The sequence below is a fragment of the Anopheles maculipalpis genome, chromosome 2RL (genome assembly GCF_943734695.1).
Source record: "Anopheles maculipalpis chromosome 2RL, idAnoMacuDA_375_x, whole genome shotgun sequence".
NCBI classification, from domain to species: domain Eukaryota; kingdom Metazoa; phylum Arthropoda; class Insecta; order Diptera; family Culicidae; genus Anopheles; species Anopheles maculipalpis.
The window spans coordinates 24068353-24084034 of NC_064871.1; the positions used below are offsets into that span (position 1 = coordinate 24068353).

The 15682-nt window shown below is 45.9% G+C and overlaps 5 protein-coding genes across 6 annotated transcripts in view; 1 reads left to right on the plus strand and 4 right to left on the minus strand.

Annotated features, from left to right (window-relative positions):
* LOC126559071 (RNA-binding protein pno1) overlaps positions 1–15682 on the minus strand; it is a 454598-nt gene that overhangs the window by 379193 nt on the left and 59723 nt on the right. The window lies entirely within an intron of this gene.
* LOC126559532 (uncharacterized) overlaps positions 1–15682 on the plus strand; it is a 205016-nt gene that overhangs the window by 98929 nt on the left and 90405 nt on the right. The gene's annotated exons all lie outside the window — the stretch shown is intronic.
* Positions 1–15682, minus strand: part of LOC126559107 (ras-related protein Rab-1A) — a 156361-nt gene that overhangs the window by 98286 nt on the left and 42393 nt on the right. The gene's annotated exons all lie outside the window — the stretch shown is intronic.
* LOC126559236 (uncharacterized protein C14orf119) overlaps positions 1–15682 on the minus strand; it is a 261691-nt gene that overhangs the window by 80228 nt on the left and 165781 nt on the right. Inside the window, exon 1 of one of the 2 annotated variants that reach the window (XM_050215366.1) lies at positions 12053–12058. The exons of the other annotated variant lie outside the window; for it this stretch is intronic. The gene's annotated coding sequence lies outside the window, so the exon portion shown is untranslated. Of the gene's footprint in view, positions 1–12052; positions 12059–15682 lie in introns of those variants that run through there. 2 annotated transcript variants of the gene reach the window in all.
* LOC126556735 (protein serrate) overlaps positions 1–15682 on the minus strand; it is a 98615-nt gene that overhangs the window by 64003 nt on the left and 18930 nt on the right. Inside the window, exons 2-3 of the mRNA XM_050212204.1 lie at positions 12969–13086; positions 12579–12820 (exon numbers count right to left, since the gene is read on the minus strand). Coding sequence (XP_050068161.1) covers positions 12579–12820; positions 12969–13086 — 360 coding nt within the window. The remainder of the gene's footprint in view (positions 1–12578; positions 12821–12968; positions 13087–15682) is intronic.

Here is a 15682-nt window from a genome sequence, read left to right on the forward strand (position 1 = left end):
ACTGTTCAAACGGTTCCACGAGACTCTCAGGTAGCTCCCAGGTCGGTCACAGAACGTGCGCGCCAGGAACTAACGGGTGTTGTCCCGCGATTGCGCAGGTTCCTTTTAAGGGCAGTGGCAAGTAAGTTCAGCCCGAATGGCCCTCCCCCCAGGCCACGGTGGAAAGTGTCAGCGATCTAGCGGCGAAGGATGTACGGCAAACAAGCGCGCGCACCCGGCGAAATGCAAATTCCTTTCGGCGCTACTTCTAAACACCTTCGCGTGCTAGCTCATGAATATGCACGATCCGTGCTGTCGTCGATTGGCCCCCGGAGGCTTCTTGCACCCGGCCCAAGAACAAAACACTTGCAGCGCTTTCTTCTTTGTCCACACCAGAACTCGGGTTTATCGGGAGTTCGGCAGGATCGCATCATCTTAGAGGCGCGAGATGTCGGGAGGGAATGCCGGTGAGGATAGTGGGGTGGAACGTGATGCGCGTGCAGTTGCAGCTTGTCCGTGCGGGTTCAAAGGTAGCCCACGTCGCGGCCCGGTACGACGACGTGTTTTTCGTGACGGTTGCCCTCGACGCCGGAGCTGTTTGCTGATAGGGCCAGCAGCCACCGCGCACGATTGCCGGCGCGAGTGGGTGAATCATCAAACCGACATCTGGGGCCCCGGGGAACATTTCGAATGGAGCGGGCCTAGTAGCGGGCATGTAAAGAAAGCCGTCAGCAGCAAAACCATTCTGAAGAACGGCAATGATGTTTCGCCGGGTTGCATTATCCTTGCGTCATTTTTTGTTGTTGGTTTCTGTTGCCATTCTTCTGCTGCATCTCCGCTCAATCGAAAACGGCACTTTTGACCGCGTTTTTGGGTTTCGTTCTGTGTACGACAGCTTTTCCACGGGCGTATGATGGGAAAATAAATTTCTGTTAATCGTCTACCAGTGCCATAGTGAGCCAAGGAAAAGTGTAGTGCAAAGTACGTTCCCTCACGAACTCGAAGATGACATGTGTGTGTGTGTTTGTGTGTGTTGCCCAAACCGTTCTTACAATGGTTTGAAATGTGGCGGCAATTCGCAACTAACAGATCCACAACACAAAGGCGACAAACAAAGGTAAAGAAAATGCAACACAAGTTCTCCCCATCGCCAAATGAAAACTGCAACTGTACCGATTCGCTGGTTGCACGGAACTCCAAATCAATGCAATATTGAAACGCCAGATGTATTGTTTTCCATGTGCTTGGAGCTGCAACTTGTTCTCGATTGAATCCTTCGTAAGTGAGGGAGCATCTGGGTTGGGGGTTGGGAAACCGCACCAACGAATAGAGCATAAAACAATTGGATGTAACCAAACAGAAAACAACGGCCAAGCATGTGTATTTAATTCTTTTTACAAAGCGGAGCAATCGTTTGAGGTGAGCAGATAGGGATCCCGTAAACCAAAGTCTGGAGCAGTTCCAAACATGCCATAAAATATAATAACACGGCTAAGATCAGCTCCTTCCGTAAAGCTTTTTGTTTGTGTCGAATTGAGCAGAGAAGAGAGTCTGGCTCTGACTCTAGAGTAACTTTCGGTTGGGATATTCCGCGATATTATTGAAACATCTTCATGATCGTTTGGTAACGGTTTCCGGAATTTCAATAAGTTTCAGATGATCCTAGGCAGTGATTAATTTTGATATTTGATAAAGCTTAGTAATTTGTTCTATCGTTTCTCTAACGTTTTCGATGGTGGACAATACGGTGGTGAGCGATCATACTTAATAGTACTTAGTGGTGTATAAATAAAATAAGTTTTTGTATGTTACTTCGATGACAATTCATTTGATAAATTCTCATTAGTCATTGTAATAGTATGCCATTTTAAATCTTCTAAAAAAATAATACAAATAATTATTGTCAGTGACAAAAACTTATTCCACAAGGCGATTGGAGTGCCCGATTCGCTTCACTATTGTAGCTACAAAAACGCTTGGAAAAGGTGAGAAAAGGATAATTAAAAAGACCATCATTAGAGACGATCTTACCCTTATTTCGTGTGATTTTTTTCTTCTCCGAATTCTTCCAGCCCGAGTGCAACAAGTAAAAGTGTGGTGGTTAATTTTAGCATTCTGGTCACTTTTCCCGTCCCGGAACGAGGGAACTTGAAAAAAGCAAGCAAACGGGCGAAGGAAAAGCCAAGGATCACCGGGCATGCACTGGGGGGGTTTAGGGAAGAGTGAAGAAATATTTCAAATTGATTAGTATTGGTGTTTCGGGTTTTCGGTTCGCACAAAACCACCGTCCACCGAGGCGGATGAGTTCATTTCCGAAAGCTGCTCTGTTGTGACTTCTTGTAGCCGTGTTTTGTTGCTTCTTGTCATTTCGGTTCTCGTTGTCATGCTGCGCCTCTTCCACCCCATCGAGACCGATCGATCGCGTTAAAGATCGCGTCGCCAGCGTCCGCCTACCGGTTGGGAGCATTAAATTGAAGCCAATTAAGTGAATCGAGTTAATTTATTCGGTTTTCCCCCGAAATTTTGCTTCCCCAGGATCGCTTCCGACTGTCCTATCAGATACATTGAGCGATTGAGTGTAGGGATGCTGTAGCGATGCTTGCCAAAACGGAATCGGTATGCGATGGAATGGGAACTGTGTGTCAAGCGATTGAACGGTTTGAGAATGTAGCGGGAAGGCGGCGAGTGCGGGAGCGAAGAAACGTGTGTTTGAATGCACTTCACAAATGGAGCTTTGGGTAGTTGGTTCACTTTCTGTTGCTTATGCTAACATGGCAGGACCTTTCTCACACTCAAGGCTGCTCGACGCTTGTCTGTGTGTGAACGTTTGGGCCTCCCCTTGGTATCTTTCACTTTGTGGTTATGTTACTGCACCATCGTGTTCGATGATTTGCAGCACCGTCCCTTGCGTGCAGCACCTGTGCTCGGTTCTTTGGGGCATTGTGCTTCTTGAGCATTCCCGTTCGCATGTCAGTCAATCAGCCGACGACGACGACGGCGTCCTCGTCGGTAGTCGTCCGTCTTTGATGAAAAGATCTCAGCCTGCCTGCGGCTCCGGTGGTTTGTCCGCGAAGGCCTTCAAAGCTTGCCGCTTGCTCTCTATCGGCAAGAAGCTGCAACAGCTACCACATTACCCCCCTTACCAGCCAATGGATGGGTTTTTGGGTGAGCTGAACTTGTGAATCAATATGGAACACGCAAACGCGCAAACGAGAAACAAATCAGACAGAACCGATCAGGACGGTAGCCCCATTGTGTGTGTACAGGGGTTACATTTTCTGCACAGGATTGCGTAGCTCCTGCGCTTCCTTTTGCATCCCCTGGTGTTCGGATTTTGGGACGTGTGTTTCGATTTAATTAAAAATCCATCTTCACAGTGAATTTACGGTGAATGCAGCTAACATTTGAATGAATCCTAACGACGCTCTTGATAAACATCGTAACCACGCGGCGGTGTGAGTATCCTCTCAGAAACATACCACCACAACCGGGGGTTGACGTGATTGACGTGTGAGATATTGATTTTGAAAACCCTATAATTGCCCGCTTCTCATGTGGAGCGCGCGATCCGTGCGAACCGCACTGCAGTGTGGCAGGATTGTGCTTTAATTTTCTCTGCGTGCCTGTTTTTCCTATAGCCTGCTCGCTTTATTAAAGTCCGACCGAGTGTAACGCCCACCAGCCGATGCGGTGCGAGCCGGTGTCCTAGGCGCAGCGTGGGTACGTTTGATGTTTAGATGCGATGTAGTTGGGTACTGTGTTTTTTTTTTGTGGTTCGCCAGTCCGGAGGTACTACCAGTGCGTTGCTTGATGGTTAGAAAAACAAACTCTCCTCCTGCTGATTGACAGCTGTCACTTCGGACAATCGCTAACTTAATCATAAACCGTCAAAAGTTTCCAATTAAAAACGGATCGGAATGGAGAAACCGTATTGGAAGGAAATTGCATCGTAATCTCTCGCAAGGTAGTGAATTTTCTAAGATTGTGAAAGATTTTCACTACGTTGCACTTTTGTAGGACGCAACGACCCGTAACACAGCACAATTATCACAAACGCACAGCGATCGGTACAGCGATCGATCGGGGATGAAATTTATAGCCTGCAGGGAAAACTTTCGTATTTTCTTGCTCATTTCTCTAACATACTGGGCACAGGAAAAAGATAAAGCGGCTCGTATTTCAATCACCGATTCCCTTCGGACCCATTTACTGGGTAATGTGAAGTATCCGACATTCGGGAGTTTCACGCAACACGATCAAATGCTTCGCGCGAATGCCATCACAATCCGTGGTGTAATGCGATATCGACAGTATGATAGTGCGATCAGTTGTAGCTTTTGCCGTCGGTAGTTGTACGCGCAGAAAAATGAGCATACACACGCACACGAGACCTGTCTACGGATTCATCTTTAATTTATATACATATATATATCTTCCTGGGGGTTGGTGCAGGTTGGCGAACGCTCGAGAAAATGCAATTAAACATTGCGCCGTGCGATGTGATAAAATTATGCTCCTTTGATGCCACTGCTACGCCAGCTGGTGTGCCGACCAGACGGCGCTCAGACTGGCGACGTAAACCACCTAGCGCATTGCAGTGTGTGTGTATGTCGAGTAGTTTAATAACAAAAAACTTACTATCAGAGCAACATCGACCAGTTTTCTATGCTGGACGGGTAACGAACAATTATGCTGACCGAACCGGACCGCACTGATCGATCACGTCCCTGGAATCGATTGCCGGTACGTGCATCGCTCGATAGCGGCCGTTCCCGTTCCCTGGCAGTTCCAGGGAGTTTCCTGTTACATATTTGTCCGCATTCGTCGCGTCAGTTGCAGTGTTTTATGTACCGGTGGTGCCGAGATTCGATAGTGTGTGGTATTTAAAGGCTACGGCATGACTGTGGGCCAAGCAATGGTGAGATATAAATTTACACCGATCGTCGTCCTTTCACGTGTCGTCGATGTTAACAAATCGCAAAAAAACGGATCGGACTCGCGTATCGCTGTAATCGATAACGCAAGCTTGATCTGATAACCTTCGCTGTGGGTTTTGTTTTGCTGGTGCAATTTTTTCTGTTTCCTGAAGTATAAAACTGCAACCGACCGAAATGCATTCCGTTGCTATAAATGCGGTTTCGTTGCACGGGTACTAAGCACGAGCACCAAAAACCTTTCCAAAAAGCATTCCACCCCAAGTGTGGCACTTTTTTCAATCTATCTCTCTCTCTCTCTCTCTCTCTCTCTCTCTCTTTTCCTCGATCAAGAGTGTGTAAATCTGTGGCCTGCTTTTCTTTGTTAAATGCACTCCAGTCCCTGCTTTTCTTGCGCGCGCATCAGCGTGCGGTCGAAGAAAATCGTGCGTGGAGACGATCTCCGTGGGTCCAGGTCCGGCTGGGCGAAGGTTATTTCATACATTTATAAAATATCGATTTCGTTTCCGCTGTGCGCATTTCGCATCGATCGGATGATTTATCCACACCGTGGTGCATATTGCCGCCGATCTTGCTGCTGCTGCTGGTGTGTCTTCAACCGACCAGCAGCAGCAGCCCAAGCTCATCGAAGCTCCCAGTGCCGGTTTGTTGCAAAATCGCAAGATCGCCTCCCTGCTTCACCCCGTCCCGTTTTGGGAAGTATCCCACTCCCTCTAGCGTCCGCGCTTCCGTCGCTGCCATTTTCAATTGCTTTTTGTTCCATTTATAAAATCATAAATAATGGACGATACAATGAAATGGTAATAACATTTACTCTCCCATTCCTGTTTATCGCAGCCAGTAGAGGACGCGGACGGTGTTGCTCCGGCCGGTTCGGTCATCATCGAAGAAATGATCATTTATCGAGCGCGCGGGGCCGGGTTAAGGGTGAGCGGTAGAAAGAAAGCGCGCGGAAATCACGCGGTCCCAGAACAGGCCGAAGATATTGGATAATAACATTGATAGATCTAATAATCCACTCGCTCTGTTGCTTCTTGCGGCCCATTGCGGGTGGATGCGGTTGGCTATGGAAGATTCTTCCGTTTTCACCGGGTACTAAGAGCACAGCGGACGGTACCACGACGACAGTTTCCGTGCAACGAGATTTTCGTGAGGCCAACCGGTCAAACGGGCCGTTGAATAGGCCCAGGACGAGGTTTAATATTTTATTCACCTCGATCCTGGGAATGGTTTAAATGGGAAGTAAATTACATCTTTTACTAGATCGTTTTACCCTTACCCTTAACAGGCTGTGTACAGCTCGTTTTGATTTAAAAGAAAATCAATTGATAGGATAGACTCGATGACTGTTCGGTGTTGTATGATAAAGTATGGAAATTGAATGTTCGATTACTTCTCATGAATTTTCGATCGATGATCACGTTTATATTGCAAGAGAGATTGTTTTACCCACAAAGAAAATACATTTAACCACCCACTATTTAACTTGTCCCAAAAAACTTGAAACTAGTCAAAGGCCTCTATACCAAACGTGACACACGTGAAACTGTCCCCAACGACAGTTCTCAAAATCAATGACCACACGACACGCGGAACTGACCCTTTTCCTATGCGCGTATATGTATGTGCGTATGTGTCAGTGTTTCAGTGCAAGCGTGGAAAAACGATTTAGGATGAGTTCGGAATCGCGTCCGGAGATATATTTCAGTTTGTGAGGAATTTTAATGAGACGAAATGTTTCGCTTCATTCTCCCATCCCGCTTGGTGGTTTGTAGTGCGTCATCGTTTCGCTTTTTTGTGTGTGTATAAAGGTTCGTTTTCTCCCAACGCTTCCTTACCTTTCGCTCCCCAGCATTAGACTCTTTCCTCTAAGGTATTCTTCAGCAGCCTTTATTTTCCTTTCGCGTGCTTCGTCCGGTTTTGCAATCTTTTCGGTTTCGGTTTTCGCGATGTACGCCCGTTTTATCTGCATGAGAATTTTTGGCTTTTTGTCGATTTATTTTTCTTCCACCTTCCTGTACGTCTACGTCCACGGGTTCCGTCCTGTGTCCACAACATTTGTTTGTGCGCATGCACACAAACTGAAGAAGGTTTGCTTTAGCTTTCGCGATTTTCTCTTTTTGAGCTGGTACGGAATCATGCCGTCCAAATCAATGGCACATACCAACACTGTCAAGACGTCTGAAGGAAGTCTGCTTGTTAATTCTACATTTTTTCCTTACGTTGAGTTAATCTTAAGGATAAAAAAAAAATACACTGAATCCCCTTTCGATTTTTCGTTCCGCTGGCACAGGTGATTGGACTGGTCAGGATAAGGACGAAAATGCAAGTCAAATTCCGCAACTGCTTGGATGACGAGCTTTCAAAAAAAAAAATAACCGAAACAAAGAACTACGGATAGGAAGTATATAAATATGTATTACCAACTCGATTTTCTCACCGAAAGCGAAACCAATCTGGCCCGTGGTAAGCAGTGGGGCAAGCAAGCCCCGTTTGCCTTTTACAAGGCCCCATTATATGGTAATGAGATTGCAGTTGCAAATACGGGAGAGGTAATAAAACGATTCGCTCCAAAATAAACACTCGACCGATCGAGATGCGCCCCCGGAGGAGCATCTTTATTTTGTTCGCGCGCGCACGTTCCCTGATTGCTGGTGGATGTTTTCGAAGGGAGACCCGGGAACAGCCGGGCCAGGGAACCATATAAAACACTTATTAAAATCCATTTGAGATTGTCTTTATTGTCTCTTGCAGTTTTTGTTTGTGCGAGAGCGTGTCAACGGGTTGCAAGGGGTGAACTACATGAGATATTGCCCAAATTAGGAACGAATTGAATCGTTATACACTGACAGTAATTTGTGTGTGACTTCTCTGTGAACTTTTCCGCGCACAATCGGCTCACCGGTTCGATTGATGAATGTTCGGATTGACGCTCATTATCGATTTGATGCCTATTGAACTGATGAAGGATGATTGCATCCTTCTGCGCACAGCAGGTGGGTAAGAGAAGATCCTATAGATTCGTATACATAAAGTTGCAAACAACGCAACACAACACATCCGAGACGCACTCAAAAAAGATGCCACTCTCATTAGTCAGCAAAACGGAAGCATACCCACCCGGAGGGCAAAAAAAAAGCGGGGAATGACTGTTGGATGCTGTCCATGACAGGAAAGAGTGTGTAGAAAGAATGTATTTCCTTTTGGTTGTAATGATGTGACAAATGCTTATCAAAAGCATTGTATCGCAGTTTGTCGGTAGGTTCCCGGTAATAAATTCACTCTCAAGTTACCTTCCGGCTGTATGTAAAGGATACAAACTTGATAGAAATATCTTGCTTAAGCTTGTATGGACATGGGGCTCGCGTTCCGCAACGGTGGGTTGCGTTTATTTCGAGACCTATCTTCGATCGAGCATGCCAACAGGCATGCAGTAGGCAAATAGGGGATTTTTTATGCCTTTTTCCTGCTTGCTTTCAATGTTGGCAGACGATCGCTACACAGGACTACCTTGTGCAATAAGAAGGCATTTAATTAACTTCGCAAAACTGCAGCCAGGCTGATTGCAGTGCGGAAAGCTGCTTTTTTTTACTTCGTCGTTGTTGTTGTTGTGTTGCTTTGTTATGCCAGCTGCCTAGCACGCGAAGGAAATTGAGATGTCGACGCGACGCGATCGTATAATAGAAAATTTCCACAAAAAAACAATCTCCTCCGAGCGATCCGAACACAATCGATCGATCTACATTCGACGCTAGATGGCGACGACGCTTGCTTGATGCTGATACTGATCATGCGGTCGAACGAGCTGGTTTTTGTCGGGGTATTCGCGATAATCCTGGGAAGTATTTAGCTGGTCGTTTATCGTTAGTAATTTTGTGCTGAGCTATTGTGGTGCTGGGTGACCCACGGTGGCGGGGGGGAAAAAAGAATAAAATTATGTCCCCTGAATGGATTAGCTGTACTGTGGTGGGATGATAGTATCGCTTCAATAGATGCCAACGTATAAAGTAAAAACGGCGCACGTTGAACACTGTTTTGCTTTTTTATCTTTCTAATTACAGACCACGACTCGCTGACTCCTTTCCTAGGCACAGCAGCTTATTGTTCCGTTAAATGAGCTTAGGCTCAATTTAGACCTATCCACCGTTTAGTCGATTGTGCATAAATCATGCAACTTTTGTCAGCACAAAAACCTGCAGTTAACCGTAGCAGCACCAGCAAAACAAAACAAAAAAGCTGCTCCGGGTGGCTGTAGGTATCAAACATCCGGCACTATCGTTCACTCGACAAGACGGACAATATAACGGGCGGAACGGCAGCAGCAATAATAAACAAAAAACAAAACAGGTAAAACGAATTGAAGCATAAAATATAGTTGCACCAAATGCGCTCAATCTGTTATCCGTGCTTTTTTTCCCCGAGCGGGTGATCTTTTGCGAAAGGTTTTTGTCTTATCTGATGTCTTCAGCGTTCGTTCGCACCCCTCCCGGGCATGTAACTGCAGCGTCTCAAAGCATCCAGATGGGTGGGTGCTGCATCTTCCCACTGCACATCCTGCCCATCGGATTCCGCTGCTTCTGTTGTTTGCTAATGCCATTCTTTATTCGTGATGAGAACCACATCGGCCATCGTTTGACGCGTTGTGCGAGGTTAGAGAGCGAAGAAAAACGAGCACTCCGGATAAATTAGCTAGCCAGTCGATCAGGTCGAGTTTCCTTGCCTCAAAGTCCACCTCACACCGGATCTCGTACCGAGTGGTGCGGCACAATGCCACAAAACAGGACCGAAGTAATCGCAACAGAAACTCCGCCTGTCGATGAGGATTTTGTTTTGCTTCACGTTTCATGTTTGTGTTGATTTGCAGCGTCAAGTCATGCAGCTGAGGTTTGCGAGATCATTTGGTTCGTTTTAATTTTACGGTCCACCGCACCGGTCAGCACCAGGTCCGGTAAAGAGGTAAAAGGAGTATGAGGACTTGAGAAATTAATAAGAGCGATCGCGCAGCACCGATTATGCTCGGTCGCCCGGTGGTTCCATGGAGCGCTATGAGGTTGAGCGTGTATTTGGCAGAAGTGAGTAGAACAGAACCACCGTCAGCAGACGATGACGACGATGATGATTATGAGTGTCGATGACGATGAACCGGGACGCTGATCGAGCAGAAACTGATTACAGTTTTCGTGCTGCAGCAAATGTTACGCGTGACGCTGTTTTCGCAAATGATTGTGCAACTGTATCACAGCGTATACAAGAGTTGTTGCGCGTTGGGTGTATGCACTTTAGTTTTTTTGTGAGTTTAAATAATTAATCATCGAACTGATTTGAATCTTAAGAACATCAATTTACTGTGTCGTTCACTGTAAGCGTTATTTTGAGCTTGGTACAGTTTTCGCGAACGCCATCCAATATGGTAAAGTTGGCTTTGCATGATGCAGAATGAAAATGCAACATAAATCTCCACTTGCCGGAAGAAAATTCTACGCTTCAGTTTAAATTGACCCGTTGTGGTGTCAGTTAAACCTTTTGCTACTCTTGATGTCCGCAAGCTTTTCCCAATAGAGAAAGAAAAATATGCAGAAAACGATGAAAAAAAAATCAGAAGAAAAACAGCTTACATGACGAAACTCAACCATCAGCATCAATCACGCTCCATATTCATCGCAACGCCACACAGGAGCTGCTCTCGAAGCGAAAACGTCCATCGGCAGAGTCCAGCGGGAGAGTTCTCGCTAACGTGTCGTAAGTACAAGCATCTAATTTGAATTCAATCGAATTCCAATCCAAAATCAAGCAATAGTGCCACCCGAAAAGGGCAAATGAAAAATTTGAATTGAATTCCTGCACCCGCTGGCAGAGCGATCCTGCTTCGGCATCAGCATAAACCAGCACCAGATCGACGTTGGATGGACAGTTGAGGGTCTCCGTTCGATGGCTGACGAGATCGCGACCGGATTATCGCATGCAGCTACAAGCGTGTGTGTGAGTGTAGATCGTTGAAGTATGCTGATTAACTCGAGCAGAAGGCTGTCCGTCGGCTGAGTTGGGTAAGGGGAAAACCACTGCTAGACCGAACGGGTAGATTGGTGGGTACCTTACGGAAGGTGCGGTACTGATAGAGCAAGGAATTTATGGCACAGCACTTTGGGCATCCCTAGGAATAAAGGGAGATGATTGAGACGGTTTCACGAATGTAAGATTGCGAATGCGGGAAAATGTACGCAGATCTTTAATCTACCTCGATGCCGTGCGTACCGTGAGTGCATCATGCAACTGCAGGCGACTGTGGTGCGATTTGTGGTCGTACCTAAGTTTGCCTACGAGCGCGACAGTTACAGGGAGTGCTCGGGCAGCAGCACAGATCGCGATCGGTCCATATCGGCAAGTCAGTCAAGTCAACGTGAAACGAGTCAATTTTAATGCACTGCGATCGTTTCGCCTCCGTGCGCGCGAACCGTACCGAAAAAGGCTAAAACGAGGCACCCAGGGAAGTGCAAGAAAAACGTCTACTAAACTGTTAATTTAACGATACTTTACATGTGGTTCGCGGAGGGAAAGTATGTGTTTGTATGGTGGTAGATCTGATGTGAACTGTACTTCACTGGAAGGCAAGCCTTCAAATGCGAGGGAATATGATTAATATTGACAAAGTATCCAAGATATTTTCATTATCGTTATTGAGTGTTTCATAAATGGAACGGTTGGTTCGATCATGTCGTTGCAGATCGGCATGCGCTGCTGACTGGTAACATGACGCCAGACAATCACTGTGGAACAGTGAAGCCACAGTGAAGCCGTGGGTTGAGCATGGGTGGTCCTCGGTGGGTAGGTCCTGGTAGGCTCAGTATTCCATTACACAGTGAAGCGCCATTAGTTTTGCAAACGGTGAGAACAAACCGAACGAAAACTGTTTCCTTCTGCAATCTACATAAGGAAAATGTGTGGTGTGTGGTAGTGTCAGTAAGAGAAGGAATGAAACTGATGCGAAAAACTCCTCCATGTTCGTGTTACATACTTAGTGTTTAATCGTGGCAATTGCATGAAACGCAGGAGGAAGCGTTGGAAATTTAAGGCGCACATGTCAGCGATACTTAAAACCTTCTTATCGTTCGTTTCGAGATAAATCAACTGGTTCGTAAAACGTGTGCTGTACAAAGCATAGCGCGTCCATGCGAGTCCATTATCAAACCAAGTTCCGATACTGTCAATTGCGTGTACTTTTGTGCCTCCTGCACCTCCTCCTACAGCTATTACTTTTAATCCCGCACGAAGCATTTCAATGATTTACATTCTGCGAGCATGCGAGAAACACACTCAAAAACAGACAACCGAAGAAGCTTAATTATCTGAAACATCGATCGCGAGCGTACAGGTGAACTGTGCAGATAGTTTGTTCTGTTATGTTTTCATCGATTGTGAGCAAAAGATTTAAGCAACACCGAAAAAAAAGCAAACGATACTCGCAGCCGCAACGAATCGCGAAGTAATTCGATAGAGCTCGAAACAAATGACTTCAATGCACGCAGTGCGTAAAGTAAGCGACGAACCCCTTTCGGAAGGGGATTCGATCTTAGCGAATAATGTGGTGACCGATAAAAAATGTTACATTCTTCGCACTCACACAGAACGCAGATAAAAGAGAGAAAAAAAGCATGCTTTATGACTCACCGTCCATCGAAAGGTAAAGGGTAATGTGATGCCACCGACTTCCGGGTCAGTCAGGACGAAGCTCGATCCGCCCAGGACGGGCGTGCTGGCGTTACCGAACGCACAACCGTACAGGCCGGAAGGTTGCGGTTCCACGGCAACGGCTGGCTGTTTCAGCTGCTTTTGTTGCTGCTGAACGCTGGACGTCGTGCCCTGGTACTCCTTGAGGCACAAGCTGAACGCGGTCGCACATGCCGGACATCCTATTTTGGTGTGATTGTGATGATGATAAATAAACATGAAAAAAAAAAGAACAATTGTTAGCATCCATAGCAGCAGTAGATAAATTCCGCTTATTGTGGTGTAGTGGCCGTAACCGCAAACCACGCACCGTTGAACGATTTGAGTTACCTGTCGTTTGGGTCTGTCGTTTCTCCGGTGGCAAACCGCAGCAGTATCCTGACAGTAGGTGGCTGTTGGTGTTTGAAATCTCCAGTATTTGCAGTTCAAAGAAGCCAGATGAAGATACCTGCAGACAGTGGAGGAAACGAGCGTACATTAGTGAATGTGAGCGATCAAATTGTATGTTTTTGTGCGATAGCACAACAGTAAAAATGAGGCCTGAAATTGAAGGAATGAATTCGGTACCGAGGATGAGAAGATGTCCGATAATAAAACCGTAAAATGATCGCTAATAAAACATTCAATAAGCGAAGGGAACGAGATCAACGGTATCTTTCTTCAGGGTTGGTTGGTGTTCGGTCCCGTTCAGGTCTCCGTCCGTCAGCCTGCCGTACCCAGTTTCATGTCCCAACGGGACATTTAAAAATGACATTAACTTTATTTTCACTCGTACGTTTTCTCACCGTGTTTGAAGTGGAATTATGATAGGTAACGTGTATGGTGGAGCAGCAGCATTGTGTCGTGATTATTAATGAACGATCGTAATGATCCGTATCTGCATGACTTCTCCGGTTCCGATTCACTGCCACCCGCTTGCCCAAATTTCCGTCCATCGTAGCGGCAATGGATCACGGTTCGATAAATAGAGACTGGTTTGATTTTTTTTTTTCAAGCCAACCACCGAAACCACTCCATGCTTGAAATTGGCAACAAAAACACAGATTGAAAACCTCCCTCCAGTTCATGTATGCATACATGTTACGGAACCACAATTAATTAACAAATTAATTACCAATATTAGGCTTAATCAGCTTTACGAGACTCGTTATGCCCGGCGGGTTGATGGTTGGGTTGTATGCGGTGTTCGGTATCCCTTCGGCAAATGCCAGCTGAAATCAATCCACCAATCGGAGCGTTACGATTAAAGGAAAAACGATCGTACCATTATACCACTCAGACGCACGATTATGTCGAGTCGAAAACCTTATACAAATGTCCTCGGGGTGAAATAATTAGTGTGTTTTGCGAGTTAGCTTCAAGAGAGCCCACAGCACACCCTTTTTAGCTCCTCAATTGACAAGGAACTGCAGCACCAGAAGTAAGCTGGCAGTGAAGCCAAGAGATGACTTCATTGTTGGTGCAAATAAGCAACACAATAAGATGCTACATTTTGCGCATTCATTACCCACCCGGAGGATGATTTTAGTGTGTGTGTGTGTGTGTGATTCAACCAAATTTGGCTACATTTGGTGGAGATGGAGCTATGGATGGAGCACTTACTTGAACTTCGTCTTCTAAGCGAGTTCAGCCCATTTAGCCTGCCTGCTTCGGTACATCACAGCTGCGCTTTGCTAGCGACGGGTTTCGGTAGGGTTTGCGTGTAGTTTTTGTCTGTTTTGTTTGGTTACTCGCCTAACCATGGGAAACAAAAATCATCGAGCGCGAAGAATCATTTGCGGTTTTTGGAGGTCCCGCGTGGAATGTTATTTGTTCACTGGCATGGAAACAAAACAGACGTTACTATGACGAAGGTAGGGAGACTGCTAGGAAGCAAACGATCATGCGATTGGAATGCAATCATTTGTCTATTGTCAGTGAATGTCAAGCAAAAGTGTACTGTTCACTATTAACAGCAATATTTTGATAGCATGAGAAACAACAAGCATTAAAAAACCCACAGCTAAACGCTAATTTATAGCACGCATACTAAAATAATTAGACTGTTTAAGTAAGATGTCGTGCTTTTGGGACAGAAGCACTTACCAAAATTGAGCAAATAAATCGCTCAACAGATAAAGAAATACAACCAAAACCGGCATCCCGTGCATTTTCCCTTGCGCAAGGTCCAGTGGGAAAGCACCGGAAACGCACTAATTGTAAGTGAGTTAAATCACTCGCCAGCTTAAAACTACGTTCGCGTCACTTTTCTGTCGTCCGGTTGAGTGAAAACAACATTGTCATAGCGCGCTTCTTATGCTATTAATAATAAATTCCGTGAACAAACTGTGATTGTTAGCAGGTTTGCTTTTTTTTTCTTTCTCGCTCGGTGCGCTTTTCATGGAGTTCAGAACGAGAGAACAATTTTGTTGTACACTTCGCTGTCGTGTACCCGGTCCTCTTCGGGATACGGGCTTCCTTTCGCCTTTACGTTTTGCTTTGATTTTTTGGGGTGGTTTGCTGTTGTTGTTATTTTTTGGTAGAGCAATTTTACCCTTTCCCCTTCCCTGTCCCCCCAATTCTTTGGCGATTCTTCTTCACTGTGGTGCTGTGCACCCGAAGAAGTTTAATTTCGAAACCGTAAAGGTAACGCGAAAATGTGATGGCCAAAAGTGACTTCTTCTGCAGCCTGCCTGTGCGATCGCTGCGCACGGGATGAAATCGCTGTTTGCGTCTCACGAAAACGCTCGTTGTTTGCCGTTTTTGTTGGTGTGTGGAATGTCTCACCGGTGGAAACTTGAGAAACATCACAGTGTACAGTGAGTCACTGTTGCGCTTCGATCGCTATTTACTCGCTTTTTCATCCATGTGCTGGACATCGTCTTCTTTCTAGAAGATCGTAAACCAGAAAGACTACGTGTGCGAGAGTGTGTGTTTGCGGTGTGAGAACGTCTAGAGAGTGGGGCAAGGCATCATCGCAAGAACGAGACGAAATGTCCTGGCCTATGTAGGTACAAATGCTTCCAACCGGGGTCCTCGGACCATACATGCGACACAATAGGTCG